Consider the following 25832-nt stretch of genomic DNA (forward strand, 5'->3'; position numbering starts at 1 on the left):
ACCAGTCAATGGCCATACCTAAGCACATGAAAAGATGCTCAACATTATTAGTCACCAAGGAGATACCACAATTAAACCACGAGAAGGTACCACTGCACACACACTGGCATGGCTACATTGAAAAGACTGACAATACCAAGTGTTGGTGAGGATTTGGAGTACATTGTTAGTGGGAAAGTGAAATAGTATAATCACTTTGGAAAACAGTTTCTTATACAGTTAAATATACATTTATTATTAAGTCCAGCAATTCATTTACCCCAAATGCTATAGACCAAGTATGTTTTCCCCAAATTCATATGTTGAAATCTAATCCCCAACATGATGGTATTTGGAGATAGGGCCTTTGGGAAGCTATTAGGTCTTGAGGGCAGAGGCTTCATGAATGGGATTAGTGCCCTAATAAAAGAGACCCCAGAGAGCTCTCTCATCTCTTCCACCACGTGAGGACGTAGTGACAAAACAGCCATCTATGAACTAGGAAGCAGGCCCTCAGCAGACTGAAACTGCCAGCACCTTGATCTTGGACTTCCCAGCCACAGGAACTGTAAGAAATAAATTTCTGTTGTTTATAAGCCACCCCCACCCAGTCTTTGCCACTTTTTTCTATAGTATCCCAAGGGACTAAGACACAAAAGAAATGAAGGTCTATACAATGATTTGTGTAGAAATGTTCATAGCGGTTTTATTCATGATGGCCAAGAATCAGAAACAACCCAGTGTCCACCAACAGGAAAACGGACAAGCACATCATGGTCTGACCACAGAGGGCTGACTGCTCAGCAGTGCAAAGGAATCCACATGGACCCGCGCAGCAATGCAAGTGAAGCTGAAAAACTTTACCTGGAGCAAAGCTAGACCCAAATGCGTACGTCCATCAAGTTCTGCAGAAAGGTGCATCTGCCCAGCAGTGACAGAAAGTGGGTCAGTGGTTGCCTGAGGCGAGGGGTGGGGGGGTCGCTGACAGCAGAGGGCGTGAGGGTGCTTTTGGGGTGACGTGAATGTCCCGTCTTGACAGAGGCAGTGTTTGATGCGTGTATACATCTGTCAAACTCATCAAGTGAATACTTAAAATGGTTGTCTTTGATTGTATGTAAATTACATCTCAATAAAGTTGATTGAAAAAAATCAATTCCTCAGAAAATTCTTTTCTGATCACTCCCCTCCCAGACTAGGTCAGGCGGCCACACGCAGGGTGCGAATTCCCACCACAACCTGTCGTTTCCTTCCACTGCATGTCCCGAGTTTGGTATTATGTTTTTAATTGTTTTCCTGTCAGTCAGTTGCCCCCAGACTGGAACACCACTGTCCCCAGTGACTGCTAAGCAGCTGGCACCACGTCTGCGAGTGACAAGTGCTCAGTAAACACTTGTGAAACAAAGGAAAGCAGGACCGAGTGGAGGCCAAGCCCTGCGCTGCAGCTGGCCTTGGCCCCCGCCACCCCTTCGGAGCTAGAGCTCTGTGGACTCGGTGACCTCTGGGCCTCTCCACGCGGGGCCCTGGGCCCGCCAGGGGAAGTTGAGTCTGTGTAATTCTTCAGAGATCTCCAGGAAGGACTTGCCTTTGGTCTCAGGGAGGAACAAGCCAGCGTAGATGGCGCCACAGACACAAACGCCGAGGAAAGGGACATAGAGGAAGTGGGACAAGCCCTCCTGTGGGTTAAAGGAGACCCAAAGACGTGGTGTTGCTCCCTGAGCCCCCAAAGGGCCCGGGACAGGTCATCAGGAAGGACTTGCCCCCTTCGCTCACGTAAGAATTCCCCTCAGTCTCAGCCTCCCTGCAGGGAGGCCTCCCACTGGGGTTCTCAGGATGACAGGGACAGAAAACAAAGACAGGGCCCCCCAGGGGTAGGGCAGGCCTACCATGATGAAGGGGAAGCCCAGGCCGACCAGGAAGAGCATGGTCCACATGAGCACCCCGCAGATCACGTAGGCAGCAGGCCGGGCCGTCTGGTCAAACAGCTCTGTGGCCAGGATCCCCGTCACGCCAGCTGCAAGGAGGGGGAGGGACAGGGGGCTGCCAGCCAGGGCTCCCTGCCCGCCTCTCCCCCACTGAGGCCCAGAAGTCGGGGTGGCCACCCAGGCCCAGCCTGCAGGGGCCCCTTGGTGCTCTCTGGCCATTCCCTCTCAGAAGCCTCGGGGGCCGCAGGTGACATTGCATTCACACCCACCCACTGCGGACCCAGGCACCTGCAGCAGAGTGAGGGAAGCCCAGAGCCCCTCGGGCCCACTCACCAGGGCCAATGCCGAAGCTGAGGATGAAGGCGAAGACGCAGGCCACGGCCAGGTAGGGCATCCCGGGGAGGGAGCTCTGTGGCAGACGGGGCAGGGTGAGGTGCAGATCAGCCCGGCCCGGCCAGCCTGCCCTCGCCCCAGCTACCTACCTGCAGGCACAGGGCTGCCGTGAAGACGCTGGCCCAGCCGGCCATCAGGCCGTAGCCCCCCACCAGCAGGAGCCGCCGGCCCAGCTTCTCGATGACCACACACTGCAAAGACAGGAGCAGTGACCCCCGCACCAGGTCGCAGGCCCCGGGCCTGGGGGCAGGCAACGGGGAGGGGCCTCGTGAGGGACCAAGGGTGGGGTGGGGAGCAGTTTATTGCTTCAGAGACTACAACTTTATTAATAATTTCCTAGAGGACCTTGGTCAATTGATCAGTCAAGTTCATTCAGTTTCCTCATCTCAAAATGGTGCTGTGAGTGCCTAGTAGTGCACAGTAGGTGCTCAATAGATGCTCGCTAACTCACAGCGTTTTAACGGGAAGCGGGAGTGAATGGCTTCACGCAGAGGACTGTGGTCCTCAGAGCGCCAGCACCTGGGCTCCCTGGCAGAGGGCTGGGGAGACTCACGCTGACGATGGCGGAGAGCAGCTCGCAGCCCCCGGTCCCGATGATGGCGTACTGCACCTTCTCCCCCGGCACCCCCGCCTCCCAGAACACGGAGGAGGCGTAGGCGTACACCTGGGACAGGGCGGGCAGGGTGGCGCGGGGGCCTTGGCTCCCTCGTCCCCCCACGGCTCCCAGAGGCGGGCGGCATGCAGCCTCCCCCAGGCCCAGGGCCTCACCGTGTCATTCCCACAGAGCTCCATGGCACTGCCCAGCACCACCAGGCTTGTCACCTGCCTCCGCAGGGCCCGATGCTGGAACAGCTCCCACGGGCGCTGGGTGCGGCAGCCCTGGCAGGCGGCGCCCTCCCGCTCCAGCTCCTCCAGCTCCTCAGCCACGTCCCTGGTGCCCCTCAGCCGCTGCAGCGCTGAGCGGGAGAGGAGGGTGCTGAGCTCCCCCCAGTCCTTCTTTGGTCCCCCCATAGTGAGCCCCCACCTCACAACCCCCCTCTCTCTCTCTCATCAGGTGGGGACGATCCTCCCGGCCCTGTCATTTCCAGAGCTGCTGGGAGGGTCGAGGGCACCACGAGTGGGAAAAGCCTTTACAGAGTAACTGGATTCTGTGGACACATCAGACAAATTGCCGTTATCGTCCCCGATTCTACACCCTCCCTGCATCCACGCCCTTTCCCATGTGATTTTTTGCAAGGCCTGTCTACACCCCGGCCCCTGGCTCTGGGCTCGGCCATGAGGCTTGCTTTGGCCAACAGGATGAGGACGTGCTGTGTTCCAGCCTAAGCCTTAAGAGACCCTGCTCACTTCTACCCGCTCCTCTGTCATCATCATAAGAACATGCCAGGCTAGCCCACTGGTCCCGGGAGGATGACAAGAGACTCCAGGAATCAAGGGGGCCCAGCCGAGCCACTCCCACTGGGACCATCCTAGATCAGCCAGTGCCCAGCTGACCTGCAGCCGCAGGAGTAACCAAGATCAGCAGAGCCCTCCAGCCAGACCCGTCCCAGATCAGCCAGCCCCAGAGAACTCACAGGCTGAAGCTAAACAATGCATCTCAGCTAAACCCTGAGATGTCAGGATTGTGTCCATTAATAATAGAAAACTGATCAACACATTGGCACCAGGAGTAGATGCCACCATAACAAGGACCTGTGAAATATGATGTGGGTTCTAAGACTGGGCAGAGGACACTGAGGAGGCTGGAAAGATGAAAACCCATGTTATGTAGTGCAGTAGCACGGGAGAAAGAAAATAGACCTAATGAACTTATGGGCCGGGTGTGGTGCCTCTCTCCTGTAATCCTAGCACTCTGGGAGGCCAAGGTGAGAGGATCACTTGAGGTCAGCAGTTCAAGACCAGCCTGAGCAAGAGCAAGACCCCATCTCTATTAAAAATAGAAAAAAATTAGCTGGGCATGGTGGCACACGCTTGTAGTCCCAGCTACTTGGGAGGCTGAGGCAGGAGGATCATGTGAGCCCAGGAGTTTGAAGTTGCTGTGAGCTAGGCTGACGCCATGGCACTCTAGCCCAGGTGACAGAGTGAGACTCTGTCTCAAAAAAAACAAAAAAACAAAAAAACAAAAAAAAACTTATGGACCTAAGCGAAGAAATCTCGAAATGTTGAAACCATGAACTGGTTGCTTTTAGCTGAGTATTCTAAGCTTACTGTGAGTCATGAGCTCAAAAAAGAACCAGCCAGTTTGCAAGTGGAATTCAGAGGGAACAAAATTTAATTAAATTTAATATATTCCAGAAATTTCTGGGTTAAAAACAAAAAACGTTTTCTCATCTCTATCCTTTCCAGCTAGCAAAGGAGTCTCAAGTTACATTACAGGCTGAGAGCAAAGATCAAATCCACAGCACGGCCAGGAAGCCGCAGACTCAGAATAAAGGTCAAATCAAGGGTGTGGCTTAAAGCAGAGCCTCATAAACACTCATAGCTGGAAAAGGGGGCATAAGGCCGTACTGGCTTAAGTACCAGTGAGTAGGTCTTGGGAGAGGAGCCTGTCTTAGAAAGAATTGTGGGTGTGGCTCATTGGCACATAAATAAATCGAATACATAGAAAACTCACATCATTTTTGAGAAAGTTGTATTGGCAAAAGCTCTGCCAGTTTGGGACAAAAAGAGGCTAGAATGGTTTGAAATATATAAAGACTTTTGTGCCTCAACTTTCTACAGCCAGGAAGCAGGGTGAGAAATTGGCTCAACCACCAACAGCAGCACACCTTGCAATGCCCACTTCAGAAGGTATCAAGAAAGGTGACAGAAGAGGAAAGCCATCTCACAGGGCAGAAGCAAGAACCACAGAGACCCATGGCCTGGGGAGCCCCTCCGGGGGGCAGAGCCACAGCTTGATCAAGGTACATACCCCACCCCCAAGGCGGGGGGCCTGGCAGTATTCCCCCAGCGGCACTTTAGGATTTAAAGGATCAGTGACTGCTCTGTGCCTTCCTTGCCTCCCCATTTAGAAATGAGTATGAATTCTGGTGACCTTGTCTCACTTTTCACCACTGTATGCTGCATGCGAGAGGGGAAGACTTGTCTGTTTAGATCCTTGGGCTCTGGTTAGCACTCTGGACTCTGAATCCAGTGATCCTGTTGGGAAATAGGCTAGGAGACGTGCAAAGATTTCAGAAGTTTTGCAGGGCTTTGCCTTGAAGGAATCTGTGGACCTGTTAGTTCACAAAATAAAAGCTGCTTCCAACAAGGGGGGAATTGTCAAAGGTCTTTTGCAAAACGTTTTTTCTTTGCTGCCGGCCATCGCCTTGAGCTTTTTTGCAAGGCAGATGCTCGGTTTGGGTCCTTGGCGGAGAAGCTGACTAAAATGCCTGCCCAGCAGATAACATGCAGCTGGAACTATCCTAGACTTCCAGGCTATTCCTGCTTCACTCCTGACTACATGTCTCTGTGTTTAGAAGAAGTAGATTAGAGTAGTACACAGTCTCAATGTTCTCATTTTATACATTTTATCTTTAATTTGCATGCTCAGGTAGGTCTGTTTCTAACTTAGAGCTTAACATGCTTATCTTAGAAAAACTGTGTAACCGTCTATTCTTGTAGACAGAATTAGGTAAGGTTCCCCTGGAAACCTCAAAAAATGAACTGTACACGTAATTCTCTAACAAAAGACAACTATTTGCTGTAACAATAAATACTGATGCAGGACTTCACTCGTGGCCTCACAGCTCATGGGAATGCTGGAGACCCCATGACTCCCCCATCATTTAAACTGCACTTTGTCTCCGTCTCAATCATTTCTCCGTCTATATTATTTCTTTCTTTATTTCCTATTATTTCCAAATCCTTTGCAACGATCCTGCCTTGGGACCTGTTTTGCTGGGAGAGTAGCTAACTCCCACCACTATCCAAGTTCATATCTTGGTGGAACCTCCATTTTTTTAATAAAAAATAAAAATATAAGTGAAAAATTATATAAAGATCCTAGGGCTCTGGATCAAGAAGAGGCACATACAGACTTGATGTGATCTTAAAATCTGGGGCTTCGAGCCTGATGCCATGACTGAATGAGATGCCAGGGGGCCTGGGCTGGGATTGAACATATTTTGCACAGGGAGAGACATAAACAGTAATTGTGGCCCTGAAGGCAAACTGAGAAAAGCACATTCATGGGCCCCAGTCTTCACCCGTCCCTGAGCCCATGCCCCCAGCCCTCAGTTTCCCCATCCCTTGACCTTGGACTCAGCAGCGTGGCTCCCAATGGAATGTTAATGCCAGGAGGCGACCAAAGGTTAGGAAAGTGCTTAGACAGCTGGATTTGCTTTCCTGAGCCTCTAGCATCACCATAGAAAAAACATTCCTAGGCTGGCTCCTTGGTACCAAGACTTACAGGAGAGACACAGAGTGGCACTGCTCTGGAACAGACCAGCAGAGACTGGCCAAGCCCTCGCTGCCCCCCAGCGCCATGCACCAGCCCAGCTGAGATGAGCAAGCTGCGCAGCCAGCCCTGCGAGTAAATGAGTAAAAGCTGCAGTAAATGATTGTTGTTTTAAGCCAGAGATTTTGCAATTGTTCACTGGGTCCCTGGGCTTCTTTCCTATAGCCATAGTTAACTCACAAGACCATTGTCACCCAGGTGGCATTGGGCAGGTGGGGTCTTGCACAGGTGTTTTGCCGTGTGTGTGTGTGTGTGTGTGTGTGTGTGTGTGTGTGTGTGTCTGTGTGTGTGTGTGTGTGTGTGTGTGTCTCTCTCTCTCTCTCTCTGCACTGCCCTGCAGAGCGCCTAAACAGGCTGGGTGTGATCCATTCCCCTGCCTGGCATGTAAGCACAGTTCCTTCATACAGAGTTTTGAAGGGATGTATGGTTAGATCTTGAAACCGAGGCACAAAGAGATGGAAAGCTTTTCCCTGATAAATGGAACCCAAGAAATGGGGGCCCACATACTCTGGTAAGATGCACCACTTGGTCAAGGGTGGTCTGGGGGCTTAAGGGCGGGGACTCACCTGCCCGGCAGGCCTCGGTGTCCCCACGGTCAATGAGGAGGTAGCGTGGGCTCTCAGGGAGCAGAGGCAGGGAGGCGAGCTGGACTGCCCCGGGCACCAGGCAGCTGGCCAGCAGCAGGGGCCAGGCCTGAGGCCCACCCAGGAGCTCCCTGGAGAGGCAGAGGAGAGGCCAGGTCTGATGCTCCTTGCCAGAGCCCTGCCTGCCTCTGCCCCGCCCTCTCTCCCCGGCCCTCTGCCCACCGGCCCGCAGAGGGTCTGCACCGCCCTGTGCCTCTTCCTATCCAGCTCTGGGCCTGGACATCAAGACCCCTCCCACCCAGGTAGGGACCAAGAGAGGGCAGGGCCACCGCCCAATCTCATCCTTAGCAACCCCTCTGCCCAGGGTCTAGGCTCTGCCCTCTCCTCTTTCTTCTGGGGTGACCAGGACACACTCCCCTTTAAAATCCCAAATCTGCCTTTTCCTCTGTAAAGACTTGGCCTTTGCTCCCCGACCTGGAGAGGATGGAAAAAGGCGACTCACAGAGGAGCATGTTGCCTGATACCTGCTTTGCGTATCGGCCGGAGGGATGTGGGCAGGGATGTGATGCCTTCATGCGAAGAGGCGATGCCTTAACCCAGCTGGTGGGGGGGCAGAAGGCTTTCACAGGCATCTCCGAAACCACCCGGTGCACGTCAGCGAGGGGCGCTCACCTGAGTCCAACCACCTGTCCTGTCACAATCCCCAGAGCTGTGAAGACGGCTGAGGTCATGGCCACGGCTCCTCGGAGCTCCTTCGGGGCACTCTCCCCCAGGTACATGGGCTGGACACTCATGCTCACACCTGGACACATGCACAGCAAGGTCCCATCAGCCACCAGGCGGGACCCCAGCTCCAGGCCTCAGGCCTTCTGAAAGGGATGTCTTTCTCAGATCAGCTTCCATCCTGGTCAAGTTCCATCCCACACGGCCATGGAATCTTCCTGGGTCCTGTCCCTGGGACCTGAGTGTGAAGGGCTCTGGGGGGCTCCGTGGGGGGGGGGCGGCGGAGGGCAGGGCCGCAGCCTGGATGCCCCCCACTGTGCCGGCGCTCACGCCAGTGCCGCCACTGACCACTGCTGTAGGTTCTCACCTCACCCCGGCTGCCCCGGAAGCCCCTGGCACCTACACAGCCAGTGGGGAAACAGCTGGAGAGCGCCCCCCTGCCTTCCCCAGATGGTGACAAACGGCAAAGGCCAGGACGCCACAGTCTCGGGGCACCATACACCTGCGAATGCTGCAGGGACTGTGGCCGCATCCCCCTCCCTGACCTGCGACCCGGAAACACCTCCCTTCAAGGCCCTGCCCTCTTCCTACCCGGTGGGCAGAGGCACCTGGGAGGGGGGCAGCTGCGTTGACTGCCGAGGAGTCCCCGAGGTGCCCTGTTCTCCCACGGACATTTCGAGAGGGAATTCCTTTGCTGGGCACTCGGGTGTGAAGGCAGAGTCCGACCTGGGCCCTTTCCCTGGAGTGTGGGCTGTTCTTAGTGACTCACTTTTCATGAACAAAATGTGGCAAAACTGATGGCGTATGAGTTCTGGAATTAGAACTCCCTCCTTGCTCTCACTGTCTCTGTCTCTGTCTTTCCCTGTCAGATCACTCACTCTGGAGGAAGCCAGCTGCCATGTCGTCAGAACCCTCAAGCGGCCCTACGGAGGGACACACAGGGTGAGCAACTGAGACCTTCTGCCAATGGCAGGAGGGAGCCGTCGGGGACACGGATCCTCCAGCCCCAGCCACACCTTCAGATGACTGCGGCCTGGCTGACAGCTGGAGCACAGCCTCAGGAGAGACCCCCCATGCCAGAAGCACTCAGCTAAGGCATCCCCCGGTTCCCGACCCACAGATGCTGGGAGATTGTAAGTGTTGGTTGTTTTAAGCCACTAAATTTTAGGGTACTTTGTTTCACAGGTATAGATAACTAATATGACCAGCAACACGTGGCTGTATAAACAGCTCAAGGTCAAGAGGTGACTTGTTGATTGGAGCCCCCAAAAGCCCAGGTAGATGTCCTCAAAATTGCACTCCCTTAAGTGATAAGCCTCAGAAACTGAGATGTCCCTAACAGGCTACTCTGTTTCTGTAGGGAAGATTAGAGAACTCATCCTATATCCCTTTATACCTTGGCTGCCAGGAAACTCATGGCGTAGAGTGTTGCTCAAACCTGGGACCTCTGTCAGTGTAAGTGTGGAGATGTTTGTTCTCCCACCCCTGTGTGACTTTTTCATTTTTCTATATCTACTTTAAATGCCTAGTTATATGAGCCTTTTAAGATAAACCATATTTCATCATTTTGCAAAAAAAGGTGGGTATAAATAGGAAACAAATCAAAGAATAACGGACACAGATGAAGGAAGGAAAGAAATAAAGGGGGTTAATGGATGGGCAGGAGCAGAGACGCAGGCCGAGATGCCCCAGCCACACCTGCACTGACGCCCATGAGCAGCCGTCCCAGCATGAGCATCTCGAAGGAGCCGGCTTTGCGGCTGAAGCCAAACAGGATCGCTGCGGCCACCACAAAGGCGTTATTCACCAAAAGGGACTTCTTCCTGGGGGAGGGGGACACGACAAGAGAGGCTCCGGTTCAGTCCAGAGGGACGACCCCTGGGGCCCCCTCTTTGCAACTCCCTGCAGCCCTGCTCAGACACACAGACGTGTGTGTCATCACACGTCACCAGGATGGAAATGGCCGCCCCTTGCCCAGGCTCCCTGGGGTACGCCGCGACCACCACTCTCCTCGCCCACAACGCACCCCCAAATTGCTCCCCCGTCTGCTGCACCACGGCTTGAAATCATGGAATTTATGTTTTTTGGCTTTTCCCCTTCAGAGTAAGCACTGTTCTCCCCAAACTTCGTAAAATGATGAGACTAACACATATGATTTTTCGGACTCAGTAAAACCCTAGGGAGGAAGAACAGAGACTTCTATAGGGAAGGAAGAAATTCACAAAAAGTCAAATACGGTTCCCTCACATTGTCCTCCATGCATTACAGAGTCACTTGTCAGAACCTCCAGGGTGGCTGGATGCCTTGGTCAATGGGACAGACACCAAACCAAGGAAAGGACGTTGGAAATGTCACCTGTCCCACCATGGTGAAGCCCTAGCTTTGGCTCCTGCTGTTGCGCTCAGACGTGCTGCCACACAGATCCCCCAGGACAGCTCGCAGTGCTGGCTGGGAAAGTGAGGACCGCAAGAGGCCAGCGTCCTGCTCAGAGTCAGCAGCACGCCCGGGACAGGACACGAGCCAAAGCTCGGGGACCCTGTGTCTATGGAATGAAAATTGACAGTGGATTACAACAAACTTGATCTGGTGGTAACTCCAATTGTCACCAATAATTATAACTGCAATAATATATGGGTCTCCTCAGTGGGATTAATAAATTCCATGAATAATAAGTATTCTGGTCTGGTAAATGCATTTTGCTCCGTTTCAATACACAGCCAATGACAGAAACACTAAGCTTTCACCTGGCAGGGGCAGTAACACACCTTTCCCGACCTGCCCTACGTGTGGAGCAGCTCTCCACTGTGGGCCGCAGTCCATCCCATGCGGACCTGTGCATCCGCCAGGGTGTCCCGCTGGCCCACTGCCTGGATGAGCTCCTACCGGAAGGACCGGAGAAGAGGAAGCAGCAAGTGCACTAGACGTCTCAGTAGGGCACAGTACGAGTAGGACAGAGTGGAAGATCAAAGGCTGCCACATGGATGCAGTCTCCGAGGTCGAGCGGACTCAGATATGTCCGCACAGCTCCTCCAAAGTGCCTGACCGACTGCTGCACCTTGGTTACCCTCCTCTAAGAAGGAGGCACAAATCGCAGGGAGCGTCTTTCCATTTTGGAGGCAGTATAGACCACATCGGGTGTCATGATCTGACACGTTTGTCAGGTGTCTTGAAAACCTGGCAGTTTGAGTGGCGCTAAGCAAGAGGGGCCTTCTCTAGTGGGTCCAAGCCAAGTTCAGAGAGCCCTGCCACTCAGCCCTTCAGCCCCAGGAGTCCTGTGGTACTCAGAGTGTCCGTGGCAGTTAATATATCCTAAGAGAAGAATCACAATACAAAGCCTAAGGTTTTGAGTAAAGCTTCTCTATTTCAGCAAACTACTTCTTTGTTTTTTTTGTTTGTTTGTTTGTTTTTTTGAGACAGAGTCTCGCTCTGTTGCCCGGGCTAGAGTGAGTGCCGTGGTGTTATCCTAGCTCACAGCAACCTCAGACTCCTGGGCTCAAGCAATCCTACTGCCTCAGCCTCCCAAGTCACTAGGACTACAGGCATGCGCCACCATGCCCGGCTAATTTTTTCTATTTTTAGTTGTCCAGCTAATTTCTTTCTATTTTTAGTAGAGACAGGGTCTCGCTCTTGCTCAGGCTGGTCTCAAACTCCTGACCTCGAGCAATCCTCCTGCCTCGGCCTCCCAGAGTGTTAGAGCAAATTACTTCTTAATGACAATAGCTTCTGGCCTTGTCACTAGGCCCTAGTGGGGCACAAACTGTTGGACACCAGATAGCCATGCACCCGTTGTTAACTGGGTGCTATGACACTCATCTGCTAAGGCTGAGCGTGCTCGGTAGCACCCCACCACCGAATAGAAGAGGTACATGCTGAACTTGCCCCACGTGGGCCCCAAAGTTTCCAGTGAATACCTCCTCACATCAGCTTGGCTCCAAAACATACTGAAGGCGTTAAACCCTTCCTACATAAGGATTTTGAGTGTGGAATTTTATCCCTTTTTCAAAGGGTTTGGTTGGACAAAGTCTTAGACAAGGCAGCATTTGAAGACTGGTTTCCAGGAAGTGTAGGGAAAGGGCAAGTGGATGGAATTCTTAGCCTTAGCCCAGAGCCCAAGAAATACACGTTCGTGTTTCCACTCACCAGGGGCCTTTCCTAACCAGACGGGTGGGGCGGCCCTCTCTGTGGATGGCCTGCGACTGCCTTCCTGACCAGCCCCGCACTTGCTTAATTGGCTCATAAACAGGTAGGGCAGCAAGGACACAAAACACATATGGGCTCTGCAACATGGGCTTCCTGTCACCAAGCTAACAACCTGCTACCCTATACTACCAGCCCTGAGCACCCAGTAGTGGCAACAAATTTCAGGGCTCCAGTCAGCTACTGAGTGGAAGAAGAACCACAGAGGATCCCGCACTGGGGACTGGACATTCATTTGACGTAAGTAGAACAGGCGTAGGTGCTGAGTTCACATTTTCCATCCCTCCACTTCCTGCTCATGCCAGCTGCGCCCACGACCATTACGTATTCAGGCAACAGCAACTGCCCCCTTCTTACGTGCAGGAGGAGCCCCACTTTTGTTTGGGACTGTGCCCCTACTCCACATGTTTAAGCTGTGAACCCAGGCTTGGTGGTCCTACTCTCTACAGTGGTGCTATGGTTTGGATGTTTGTGTCCCCTCCAAGATTCATGTTGAAACTTAATCCCCAAAGCAACAGTATTAAGAAATCGGGCCTCTAGGATGTGATGAGGCCACAAGGGCTCCACCCTTGCTGCTGGGATTCGTGCCCTATGAAAGGGCTGGAGGGAGCCAGCGAGGCCTTTTTTGCCTTTAGCCCTTTCGCTTTCTGCCACATGAGGACACATCATTTGCTCTTCCAGCTATGTGAGGACACAGGGACAAGGCACCATCTCGGGAGTAGAAAGAGCAGCCGTCACCTTACACCGAATCTGTCGGTGCCTTGGTCTTGGATTTCCCAGCCTCCAGAACTGTGAGAACAGAAATTTCTGTTTTTTATAAGTTACCCAGCTTCAGTTGTTTTGTTGTGGCAACAGACACGGACTAAGGTGGCTACCGACTTAGCGCAGGCAATGAGACATGACAACGTCTTTGAAAGTTGTTTTTTTTTTTTTCTTTCTGATATGAAGTATTGGCCAGGAAGAAATTGCCCTTGTGCTGAGTGTTGTCCCATCTGGGTGCGGCACTGCCGTAGCTTTCCAACTCCAGCTCTGAGGACAAAGATGACCCACAAGGAGGGTTCAGCTAAGGGAATCCCAGAGGCGCAGATCTGGAGTACTGAGGGAGCCCTGAAGTCACCCACCTGCAGGCTCTCTGTTGTGTGAATTAAAGGATCTCCCATTGTTTTAGCCAACTGAGTCCTGGGTTTTGTTCTTTGCATTTGAAGACATCCTAACAGACACACGCTACACAAACCTCATGCCCATGCAATCTTGCTCCCAACCCAGGAAGTGAGGTCAGCAAAAGAAGAAGGGCTCGTTCCCAGGGGACCCATTACTGCACCATGGCGCCACCATCAGAAACAGATGATCAGAGAGTGTAACAACCACTGAAGACCCCACACCACCAGCACCACCAAGCCACTCAAGAATGAAGATTGCATCACCATGATGGGAAAAGAGCCTCAACTAGTTGAAATGCTGGCCCAAGAGAAGAGTGGGAAACTGGGGAATTGAAGTCATGTAATAAGCAACAGCCTTGTGGTCAGTTGCAAAAATAGGGCTAAAACCTTTACTTATATTTCCAGGCTTTCTGTATCATATGCTTTAAAATAAACTCACCTACTACTTTCCTTTTCCTTAACTAGTTGTTTCCTTCTTTCCTCCCCCTACAGGGTGTCATGATGGCAGGTGAGCTGCCTATTAAGTGCAGAATATCAACAGAGGCTAACTGCAGGCTGGCAGAGCAACAGCGATCACATGAAACCCTGCGCTCAGGAAGGAGACCTGCGTCACACTGCCCCTGGTGGTGGCGGCAAGACAGTGCCCTGAGCAACCCTACTTGGGGTGGGATGGACACAGATGCTGGTGTGTATGAGATGGCACTTATGGAGCTGAACATACGGCAGGTGTCTACACGTGCTGGTGGTGAGCAAACCAGTGAACTGTGGTAGCCATTTTTTTTCTGCCCAGCATGGTCTCTCTCCCACGTCACAGGTATAGTCATGTGACCCAAGGTAGACCAAAAAAAACTTGTCATCCTAAATTCTGGATATTTGCTTTGGTTTGGAGGTTTGTCCCCTTCAAACTCCACGTTGAAATTTGATCCCCAAAGTCGGGTACTGGGGCCTAATGGGAGGTGTTTGGGTCACCAGGGCAGATCCCTCGTGAATAGATGAATGTCCTCCTCAGGGGTGAGTAAGTCTCACTCTATTAGTTCCCGAGAAAGCCTGGCACCTCCTCCCCCTGCTCGTGTCCTCTGTCACCATGTGATCTCTGCACATGCCAGCTTCCCTTCACCTACCGCCATGAGTGGAAGCAGCCTGAGGCCCTCAGATGCAGCTGCCCAATCTCGAACTTTCCAACTCTTGGAATCATGAGCCAATAAACTTTTTTTCTTTATAAAGTACCCAGTCCCAGGTATTCCTTTATAGCAACACAAAACAGACTAAGACAACCTTGAAGGACGATGTTGGAGAAAGAACGTGGCTGGAGCTGAGTGTGCTGAAGGCATCTTGCCTGGAAGGATGGTCCAAAGCTCTGGCTGTCAAGACCCTCAGCACCGCCTTGGTTTCTGCCCTTTGCAAGGCCTGCATTTTAAGCACTTCCTTTCATTCAATGAGCTGCCCCAATATCCTTCCAGTTATTACAATTTTTGATGACATTAGCCACAATCAGTTTTTGTTGTTTGCAACCCAAGAACCACATCAGACACCTAGGAGGCAAGCAAGGCCCAGGGAGAAAATACTCATTTAAGGTAAAGTGACACTTGTTGGCAGACCTGGAATTAATAGAAACCAGGAGTCCTCCCTCCCGCTTAGCACAGTCTCTTCCCTCTGAAATCTCCTTGGAAATATGACCTTCAGGTGAAACCTCGTGATCTGTGCCTGAAGCCTGCAGGCCTCTTCCTTCCCCCACGTTCCTCAGCCTGCAGCCTGGGGTGCCCTTTGTTAAGGGCATTCAGGGGTACACAGGATGCACTTACCTTCCCAATGTGATGGCCAAAGGTCCTGCAAGCAAAGCTCCAAAGAGGCCCCCCAAGGGGTAGAGAGCCACGATGAGGGACCACACAAGCAGAACCTGGTGGTCGGGCAGCAGCCTGCCAGTACGTGCCCGCCATGTCTCATTGGTGAATTCCTGAATGTGCTGTGGACAGAGATGCCAGTCAGCCTCCTGGGGATGGGGCAGGGGGTGCGAGACAAGACAGGCCTTCTCCCCACAGGGCTCCAGGCCTCTGCAGAACAGGCACCAGGAACAGGCGCCATGTTTCCTGAACTCAATTTAATCTAATTCTGACACTGCCCACCTGGAGTTGGCATCAAATGCCACAAGTCAAAGGGCTCAGTCCTGCAAGACTGAGTCCCCACAAGCCCCTGCTTCAGATGCCAATTCCAAGTCCGGGCCTCCTGTAGTTCTAACCACCAGCCGTAACTTGGGGGTTGCTACGACCCTCTCCTTGAGTTCAATAATTTGCTTGAATGGCTCACAGAATTCAGGAAGGCATTTTACATACATGTACTAGTTTATTATGAAGGACACAACTCAGAACAGCCAGATGGGAGAAATGCAAAGGGCAAGGTCTTGGTGGGCGCTGGCGCTCAGAGCTTCCACGCCCTCTCCGGGAGCACCACACTCCCGGGAGCACCACCCTCCCAGAGCCTCTGTGTGTTCACAAACCCGGAAGCTCATCAAATTGAGTTATTTAAGAGTTATTATACAGCTTCGTCCTTCGTCCCCTTCCCAGAGGTCAGCAGGTGGGATCAAAGGTTCCAACCCTCTAATCACTTGGTCCTTCTGGTGTCCAGCTCCACCCTAAGGTTATCTAGTGGCCCACCTTAGGTACCTCATTAGCATAAACTCAGGTCTGACCAAAAGGTGCCCATTATGAATAACAAGAGATGCTCCATCAGGAAATTCCAAGGGTTTTAGGAGCTCTGTGCCTTAGCGCAGAGATCTGACACATTTTTTATTATACTGCACTCTCAGAATCTGTCACCCCTTCCTACCCTGCTTTTGCCCCAGGAAGCCACCTCTACAGCCCACACCAGGGGGCTCCCTGGCTGACCAGCTTCCTGCTGGACCCAACCAAGGGTGAAGACCAGCAGGACATCAGAGGAGAGGGAGGGCGGAGTGTTTGCTCCCCACTTCCTCCCTGTGAGGGCCCCTCAGGCTGGCTGCGACCCTCCTCTCCAGGACACCTATGTCAGTCACATGGTTCTTTCCTTCCACTTGCCCCTTTGGGGTAGTGAAACCACCCTTTATAAAATCAATAAAGGGCCACAAAGTGGGAACTGTGGTAGGGGCCTGAACTCTGCTAAGGTATAGACATAGTTAAAATATATATAACCAGCCACTGTCCCCTGGCTTGCTTTCCTATCATTGCTACTCAGGAGTCACACAGCTGATGGTCATCAAGATTCTTAACTTTCTTAGTTACTCCCGTGGATAATATCACCCTTGTGAAACCTAACACTACCTTCTGAGATCCCTTCCAGGCCCTGCACTTCAGTGGACTGCCTGACCCACCTAGCGCAGTGGCCCCTACCAGGGAACGGACCAGGCACAAGAAGACATTTCTACACTTCTACAGTTCTGCCTTGAACCCAGCCAATCGGTAGACCCACTGCCTAACCCTCTGCCTGCCAAACTGTCTTTGAAAACCCTTTATCCCAAATTCTCAGAGAGACAGATGTGAGAACTTCCTCCCATCTCCTCGCATGGCGCCCTCGGTATTAACTCTGTCTCTGCCGTGACCCTGCTGTCTCAGCGTACTGGCCTCCTCTTGAGCAGAGGCCTCTGAAGCCGGTGAGGCTGTAACAGCAGGGCTGCTGCAGAATCTGCATTCCTGCACTGTCCCTTGCCGGCGTGCTCTCTGCGCCCCACCGAATCCTCCGTGAATTGCCCTTTGTGGTACCTAAACCTACTGGACTTATCTGGAGTGCGCCAGTGTTTCCTTGAGACCCCGACTGTGACAAGCCCCCAAAGTACTCTGTTAGATACACATCACTTTTCTCATTGATAATACTTGGAATCAGGCCCCGAGAGGTGAAAGGACTTGCCCACAGCCTCAGCCACAGGTCAGGGCTCGCACCCAGCTAGTGCAGACTCCCGAGACCCCCACCCCAAAAGGTGCAACCTCAGGTGACTGAACACCAGCCACACGGTTAGCAAAGCCTGTGCCTGGGGAAGACCTGGACACCCTTCTCTTGGTTACAGATGAAATGGCAGTCGTACGCCTCCCGACAGAACGTGGATTCAGGTGTTGGGTCAGCTCTCCCCACCGCAGCCAGCTCAGAGCAATGGCTGTAAGCCTGGGCTCTGCGGGGAGGAGCCGTCCAGGAGAGCTGGGACCAGGGTCAGCCTCCTCTGACTCTGGCTGGAGCCCCTCAAGAGTGACCATCGTGGGGTATGGGAGCTCACTCCTGTAATCCCAGAGACTCAGGAGGCTGAGACAGGAGGATCTCTTGAGCCCAGGAGGCTGCAGTGAGCTACGATTGCACCAGCCTGGGCAACAGAGCAAGACTCTTGTCTCAAAAAAAGAGAATGACCATTGAGACCATTGATAAAATAAAGATTCTCTCCTCGACCAAACTCTACTCATTCCACATCTGATCCCCCTTTAAATCTTTTTTTTTAATTAATTTTTTTTATAGAGACAGTGTCTTACTATGTTACCCCAGCAGGTTTCAAACTCCTGGCCTCAAGCAATCCTCCCGCCTCAGCGGCCCCCAGCATCACTGGCATAACAGGTGAGAGCCACCAGGCCTCCTCGAAATCTAATCCAGCTCCTCCTCCTCCACCATCCCCCATGACATCGGGTCACCTGGCCTGCCTTCAGCAAGAGTCCTGTTAGGACAGTTTAGCCAGAGTCTCCCCAACCCTGATGTTTCTTCTTAGTGATTTTCTGTCCACTGACCCCACCCTGCTCCTTGGCTACAAATGCCCACTTGTCAATGATGTACTCGAGTTGAGTTCAATCTCTCCCCCCCACTGCAGGACCCCTCGGCCGTGGTCCTGCATCTATTGCCACGGTCTCCTTTGAATAAAGTCTTCCTTACTGTGCTTTGACAAGTGTCATTGAATAATTTTTTTAACAGTTAGAAGAATATTTTTAAACACCATTCAGTGAGATAGGGGGAGCCTCTGGGCCCCAGAGAGTCTCCTTGGCAGGGCTTGGTGACAGCCCACAGGAGGGAGAGTCTGAGAGTGCCCCGCACAAACAGAACCCTCTCTGGTCTGTATCTGCACTGAAGGAGGTGCTCAAATGCCTGATGAATGAATAAATAAATAAACCAGCGCAGCCAGTTCAGCCCTCCCTTTGTAAACTCTCTCATTTCATCCTTTCTTTAAGGGACACTGGGCTGTCTCTGCCCAGAATATGCCCCCATCTCCGGCTGACACACATTCCTTTGGGGGAAGTTCTCTCCCATTGTCAGCTGTAGCCCCTTGTGCCCCTCTAAAGGTGATCACCTGACCCAGACCTGGCCAATCTGAGTACTGTGCCCTCCCGACCACGTGACTCATCTAGGAGTGGGCATGTGACCCAAACCAGCCAATAAGACTCTTCCCAGAACTTTCTGATAAAACTAACTGGGAAGGCTTTTGGTTGGGGAGGAGCTCCCAGCTGGCAAGAAGCTGCTCTTTGCCCACTGGGTACGAGAACAAGGCCAGGCAGGCGCAGGGGGGCCACAGTTCTGTCCCAGACACTGCTCCCTGCGGCTCTCCCCCCACTCTGTGTAAAGCCCATCACGTCACTCCCAGGTTCAGGACCAGACGCTGAGAGCAAACGGGCAGGAGAGATGAAATGGGCACAAAACAGCCAACACGCAACCTGAGTGAGAACAGGCTGCGCCCAGAGCTGGGGAGGGAGGAAGGCTTCAGGAAGGAGGCGGTATCTGGGGTGGGCTTCTGCACGTGCAGCGGAATGGAAGGGGGCTTCGAGGACAGGCTGTGTCATGGACATTTGGGGAACTACATTTAACTTGCTTTGATATCAGGTCGGGGGAAGGCGGGAGACAGGGGTGAGGTTCTGATTCCAGGAGACCTTGAACTTCAGGTGATTGAGCCTGTCCTTCGTCCTGTAGGCACTGGGGAGCCACAGTATGTTTCTGGGCAAGGGAGTGCCTTGACAAGCTTGAAGGAATCAGGAAAGGGAGTGGCTGAAGGCAGGGAGGCCATTGAGGACGCTGGACCAGAGCTGGGCTGTGGCAGAGACCTGGGAGAAGTGGATGGATTCTAGGGGTAGGCAGGAAGGACTTGGCGTCTGAGAGGGGAGGAGTACAGTCAAGGCCGCCCCCTCCTCACTAGGAGGAAGGTGGAGTCATCTGCTGAGATTAGGGACTCGGGAAGACATGCAGGTTTGGGGGAGGATGCAGAGCTCAGTTTGAACCTGTGGGACCCTGTGGGATGGCCCAGTGGAGAGGAACTCGTGGGAGAGAGCGCCACCAAGTGGATGGAAGCTCCCACAGCAAGCAGCTGTCAGCCTCTACTCCGCACCCACTCAGTGACAGTGGGCATGGAGGATACATACCAAGGTAGGGGCATTGATGATCGAGAGGTTGTAGCCAAACTGAAAAGTCCCTCCAATGCCAGCTGCACAGATGGTCAAGAGCAGGACCCTGCCCTGAACCTGAGGAGAGAGAAGAGGACACAATGACCAATAACAACCTCCACCTCCCTCCTTGGGCCACACCTGCCCAGCACAGCTTTGAAATTTATTTGAACCAGGCTGTGATAGCCTCACTTTGCAGAGGAGGAAATTGAGGCACAGAGGGGAGGAGTTACCTGGGTCACATGGCTGGCAGGCAGCAGAGGAACTCAAGTCTTCTGCTTGAGTCCAGGCCCCCGCTCCACCCTCACCCCACCCACCCCTCACCAGCAGTTTCCTGAGATGGGGAGCAGTTCCGTAATGAGGCTAAGAGAAGGGGGCACGTGGACCTACAGGTGCAGGGACTTGGGGGCACAGAGAGCAGCAGAGAGGCCATGTAGGTGGTGGAGGTCCCTGGTCCCAGCTCTGCCCCACCCTCTTGTCCTTTCTAAGTCACCTCCTCACCTGGACCTGGAGATAATGGTGCCTGCCACGAGGCTGGGCCTATAGGAGCCACACACACTTGGTGCCATAAAGGACAGCTTTTCATCCTAGTGCAACACCCTTAGAGGGGAGGGAGAATTCCTCAAGGCACCCAGCCATGAGGACTCGGTATCCTGAGGCCCCATCCATTTAGTCGGTGTTATTTTAGGGATTCCCAAAATTATAATTTTCCTCTTATGATTTTTAATTACAAAATGACATTTTTTGAAAATTCGGTAGATATCACAAGTTCTCCACTACCCCAAAGGCACAACAATGAAGTGCTTCCCTCAGATAGTCTCCTACACATTCACAAAGTAGTTGACTTTACAAAAATCAAATCACTGATCTTGTCCCCCAAAATCATACTGGCAAATTGTCCTGCAGATTTAAAGTCCTGCAAGTCAGATTTGTTGTTATTTTTGAGTACTTAAATACAAGTTTCATGAGAGAAGGATGTTTGGCTAAAAGTTTCCTGAGGAATTTCCAGAACCTGTGGACTGTTTATTCACCCGTCAGTCAAATTCTGAGTGTCTGTCCCGGCCAGGAGGTGTGCTGCGGGCAGGTACAGCAGGGGAGGAGACAGATGTGCATTCACCATTGGGTGAGACACTTGGGGGTGGGGGAGCAGAGGAAGTGGCTCTGGAGAGCAGGGTCCTGCTGACAACCTTGCCACAGGCCTCAAGACATGGCAGCGACAGGGGCCCTGGCTGCCCATAGTTCCTATAGGGCCTGTCACTTTCTCCTAAGCTGGAAGTCATAGGAGGAAGCTGGGCCAGAACCCCAGAGTCTGGTCCTACCGGGGCCAATTGCAGCTCCAGGGGGGCTGCATGAGAATAGCCCCCTAAAACAGCAGATCTGAAGGAGGCAGCGAGACACAGTGCTTGATGACAGATGAGCCCATGTGGCAGGGGATGCTGACAGGTCTCCCAGGCCATAGGAAATTGTTTAATTCAAGAGCATGGAGATCGCCTAGTACCGTGTCTGGCCATGGCAAGCACCAAACATTAGCTACGATGGTGATTATTGATTCAGCGAGCAAGCATCTACTGCCTCCCCACTATGGTCAATAACCCCACTGCTCTAGGTCCTGAGGATACAGCAGTGAACAAAAGACAAAATCTGTGACCTCGCGGAGCTTTCCTTCCAGTGGGGGAATTTAAGCAAAATATAGAGTATGTCAGCTGGTGCTACAGAGACTTAAAGCAGGGACGGGGGACAGGTAGTGTCTGCACAGGGTGATGCTATCTTAAGTAGGGGGTGGCGCAGGGCGCCAGGTCACAGCCCCGAGGGAGCACGGAGGAGCAGAGAGGCGAGGGTGGGAAACAGTCACAGGAGGGGGGGCGGGCAGGACTGCAGCGCTTGAGCATGTCTGACCGCAGGACGCCAGGACGACGCAGGCATCTCTGGGCGATGCAGGGATGGGACGTCCCGGGTGAGCGCCGCCCCTGCCGGTCTGGGTCCAGCCCCTGCACGCACGAGCACGGCACTTCGTCGTCTGACGCTTCTCTTAAGGCTCCCGGGCGGCTGCGCCTGGCGGTTCACAAGGGTCTGTGACCCTCATCTGAAACCCCCGGCCTGGGAGGGCTTCGGAATGCAGACCCTTCGGACCGCGGGAGGGCATCGAGCATTCGGAGGAAGAGGAGCCCGCGAGGTGCGTCTGTCGCAAGGAAACCGAGGCGACCAGCGGCGCACCGCCCGCGACGGGCAAGGCGCATGCGCGCGGAGGGAAGGGCGGAGAGTCCGAGGGGAGGAGCTATGAGTAGCCAGCGCATGCGCAGCGAGCGCTTGACGCGCCCAGCTCTGTCGACGCAGCAGCAGGCACGCAAGCGCAGTGCTGTTGAGGGAGGTCTGACTAACGGGACGCTCCGCGCTTACCCGCGGCCAGGGCGAGCCGACCTGACTCAAGCGCAGGCGCAGTGGCGCTCAGAGCCGCTAGACTGCCGGCGGAGGGCGCCTGAAGCGCATGCGCAGGCCCACAGGTTGTTAAGGGGGCGGGCCGCCGCTACGAGGGGTTCACCTGGGTCGGAGGCCGTTTAAGGGCGGCTCCTCCTCATCCTCCATTGCGCCCTTGCCGCCCCTCTGAGTCTGAAAAACCACTCACTGCCTACTCATCCGGGGCTCATCTCTGCAGACCAGGAGGGAGCTCCGGCCCAAGGTCATCGCGGCCAAGCCCCTGCATTCCAGGTCCCAGCCGGCAACGCTGTTCGCCGTGCTCGGGGTCTTCCTGCCTCTCTGTCGCCTCTGGACCCAATCTCTGCGGGTCTCCGTCTGGCTCGCTGCCGGACCTCCGCCCGTGCCGCCCCCTCTGCCCGGCCTCCTTTTCCTCCACCTGGCGCCTCTACCCCGGGCGCTCTCGGAGGGCTGAGCCCGGGATTCTGCACAGACAACAGCCCCCCCAGCCGCACCCCGCTAACACCACCCCAACCCCACCCCGCCACCCACACTCCTCGGATCAGGCGTCACCATCCTTCCTCCAGAGGAGGGGCAGAATTAGGAGGGACCAAAAGGCCGACCCACCAGTCTCTGGAGCGCTCTCATCTGTCCGTCCGGGCAGAGCGGGTGACTTGGCGGAATGCAAAGAGGGGAACCGGTCTCGGGGTGCCGCCCCAGGATTCCTCGCGGGAGAGGCCGGTCCCGCCTGTGGTCTGGGCGCGCTGGGAGGTGAGGAACCCGAGTTCACTGCACCGGATTAGCCTTTTATTCCTCAGGGCTTCTTGGACCCTGCATGGAATCCAGGAGTTGGACAAAGGCCAACTGAAACCAGACTTGCCAAAGATGCTATTTGTGCTCACAGAAACATAGAGCTGGAAGTGACCTTAGGAAGTCATCTGAGCAAAAACTGTGACACCAGAATAGGTACTGCGGTGTCTCTGCTGCTCGTGCTTGGTTTTTGTTTGACTTTTGCTGCTCTGAACTTTAATTTCTAAAACACTGTACATTTAAAGGAGGAGCACAACGAATAATACATTAGCAGTTACCACCAATGGGTATTTTATTGCATGCTTTTCCGGCATCTGTTAATATGATGGTATCGGGTATTCTCTTTTAATCTGTTAGTGAGATGAATTACATCAATAGACTTTGGAATCTTAAACCATCCTTGAATTCTTGGGGTAAACACAACTTGGTCATAGTATTGTTATTGTTGCTATTAATACATGTTGGTTTCAACTACTAATATTTCATTTAGTTTTTTTTTTTTTCCAAAACACCCATTGCTTTTTCCCTCTAAAAAAGCCAGTGGAAAATGATAGCTACTAAATAGTGGCTAGGATAACTGATGATGGGGAAGAATGAAAGTGGATCTGTATCTCACCCCATACACAAAAATCATTCCAGGTGCACACAAACCTAATGCAAAAGCTAACTTTAAACATTGTAGAATAAAATATAGAATACTTTTAAAACCTCAGGATAAATAAAAGTAAACCATACAGATTTCTTCTGAGGATTTAACCTCAGTAAAATTAAAAATCTGTGTCAAAAGACACTATATAAAGGTCAAACCTAAAGCTACAGAGTAGGAGAAGGTATCTAAAAGCATATGACCAACAAGTATTAGTATTCAGAATATGTGAAGAATTCCCAGGTACAGTAAGGAAAAGAAAATGGACAAAGGTTATGAGCAGGGAATTCACAGATGAGGAGAGTGAAGTGGCCAGAAAAGCTAATGAAAAGATGCTAACCTGCATTTGCAATCAAGAAATATGAATTAGGCCATGCCTGTAATCCTAGCACTCTGGGAGGCCCAGGGAGGTGGATCATTTGAGCTCAAGAGTTTGAGACCAGCCTGAGCAAGAGTGAGGCCCCATCTCTACTAAAAAAATAGAAAGAAATTAGCTGGACAACTAAAAAATATATATATATATAAAATTAGCCAGGCATGGTGGCGCATGCCTGTAGTCCCAGCTCCTCGGGAGGCTGAGGAGGGAGGATTGCTTGAGCCCAGGAGTTTGAGGTTGCTGTGAGCTAGGCTGACGCCACGGCACTCTAGCCCAGGCAACAGAGCGAGACTCTGTCTCAAAAAAGAAAAAGAAAAAGAAAAGAAATACGAATTAAATCCACAACAGCATATTGGTTCATACTCAACGGACTAACAGTTTAATTCTGGCAATGCGAAGTATTGGTGAAGGTCTGTTGGAACGCTTATATTCTGTTGATTAAAATGTAAATTGGTGCGATGACTCCGGAGAACAATTTGGGCATATGTGGTAAACTGGAGTTGCACATACCTCTCCAGCCAACAATCCCAGCAGTTCCATCCCTGAGCTTGCCTTGGAAAAACTCTTAATCCCATGCTCAAGAAATTCCGTTCACAAATGGCAGCAGTGTTTGTAACATGGGAAAACTGGAAACAACCCAAATCTCAAACATCAAGAAAATGGAGAAATAAATTGTGGAATGTGATAGAATGCTAGAATATCACTCATCACTGAAAAGCAGTGGGTCAGAGGAATGGTATCAACCTGGGTGGATCACAATGCTGTGTGAACAAAGTTGCAGAAAGATGCATTACTCTGTAATGCCTTTGTGTTAAGTTTGGAAATATACAAAACCACACCTAATGTGTGTATTTATACACACATTTGCAGTGAAAGCTTGAGAGTGAGCATGCAGGTAAGTCCCAAGTTCAAAACTGGGTTTAACATTAAGTCCAGAACCCTGCAAGATGTGACCTTGACCCAGCTACTGTTGTGATATCTGGTCACCTGTTGGTTCTCCCTGAAATGCCTCTTGGATGCCCTAAACCCACCCACCCCCACCCCCGGAGTGAGGGCCCTCAGTGTGTGAGTTCCCCAGCCAGTAATTATTATCCTTTGGCCAGGAAGTTTGAGGTTTCTCCCCAGCAAACATTGACTAGGAGTTTAACCTTGAGCATGTGAAAGTCATAGCTATATTTGTGGCAGCTCGGTGCTCACATCTGCCCTGTGTGGTGCGAGGTGCTGATTTCTGATCCTCTTAGCAACCCACACGTGGTGGCTTCAGCCCCTTTTACAAAGGGAGTCCCTGAGCCTCCGCAAGGTCAAGCGCGTGCCCACACCAATCTATAATACAACCTGGCTGCAAGCGGGACTGGTCTTCCGCGGATACCAAGTCCGGCCTGGCTGACCCTCGGACTAGGGACCCCCAGACCGCACTGGGCCGACACGGGGCGAGGGATGGCGAAAGAGCACCCCCTAGTCTGTTTCCGAGGTGAGGTGGGGAGCTGCCCACAGCCACCAGTTGTTCACGCTCCTTCCTACACGCTAGGGCCCCTCTCTCTGCAGATGGGGAAACTGAGGCAGACAGCGGCCCGGGATAGTCAGCCCCTGACAGCATGAAACAGGGAGGAGCGCAGCTCAAACTAAAAAGAATCACTCCAGCGAAGCCAGCTGGTGACATTGACTCCCACCCCGGAGCCCACCAGCTCTTCTGGTCCTACCCCCGCAGAAGCGGCCGGGCCACCGTGCCGGCCCCTGGCCGTTACTCGGGCCTGGGGAGCCGGGGTTGGGAGCGAGGGGCGTCCCAGAGGTTCCGCCTCCGGACCGAGACTTCCGGCCCTCGGG

The 25832-nt window shown here is 52.8% G+C and overlaps 1 protein-coding gene across 11 annotated transcripts; it reads right to left on the reverse strand.

Moving 5' to 3' along the window:
* Positions 1-659: 659 nt before the first annotated feature.
* On the reverse strand, positions 660-23130 carry SLC2A11 (solute carrier family 2 member 11). Of its 11 annotated transcripts, none has more exons than XM_045535066.1 (14): positions 22804-23130; positions 19744-19842; positions 15199-15359; positions 9736-9862; positions 8809-8962; positions 7989-8118; positions 7299-7447; positions 6685-6801; positions 3063-3250; positions 2848-2958; positions 2384-2485; positions 2235-2310; positions 1863-1990; positions 1364-1652 (listed from the first exon to the last, which is right to left on the reverse strand). In XM_045535066.1, exons 1-14 carry the CDS (start codon positions 22822-22824, stop codon positions 1452-1454), a joined length of 1764 nt encoding a protein of 587 aa, XP_045391022.1. In that variant the 5' UTR covers positions 22825-23130; the 3' UTR covers positions 1364-1451. The 11 variants fall into 11 exon arrangements, with proteins under 11 accessions (XP_045391029.1, XP_045391022.1, XP_045391030.1 ...); XM_045535074.1 differs by lacking the exon at positions 22804-23130 and adding an exon at positions 22388-22529; XM_045535075.1 differs by lacking the exon at positions 22804-23130 and adding an exon at positions 22304-22370.
* Between the last annotated feature and the right edge of the window lie 2702 nt (positions 23131-25832).

This window comes from Lemur catta, chromosome 21, assembly GCF_020740605.2.
Source record: "Lemur catta isolate mLemCat1 chromosome 21, mLemCat1.pri, whole genome shotgun sequence".
Lineage (NCBI taxonomy): Eukaryota > Metazoa > Chordata > Mammalia > Primates > Lemuridae > Lemur > Lemur catta.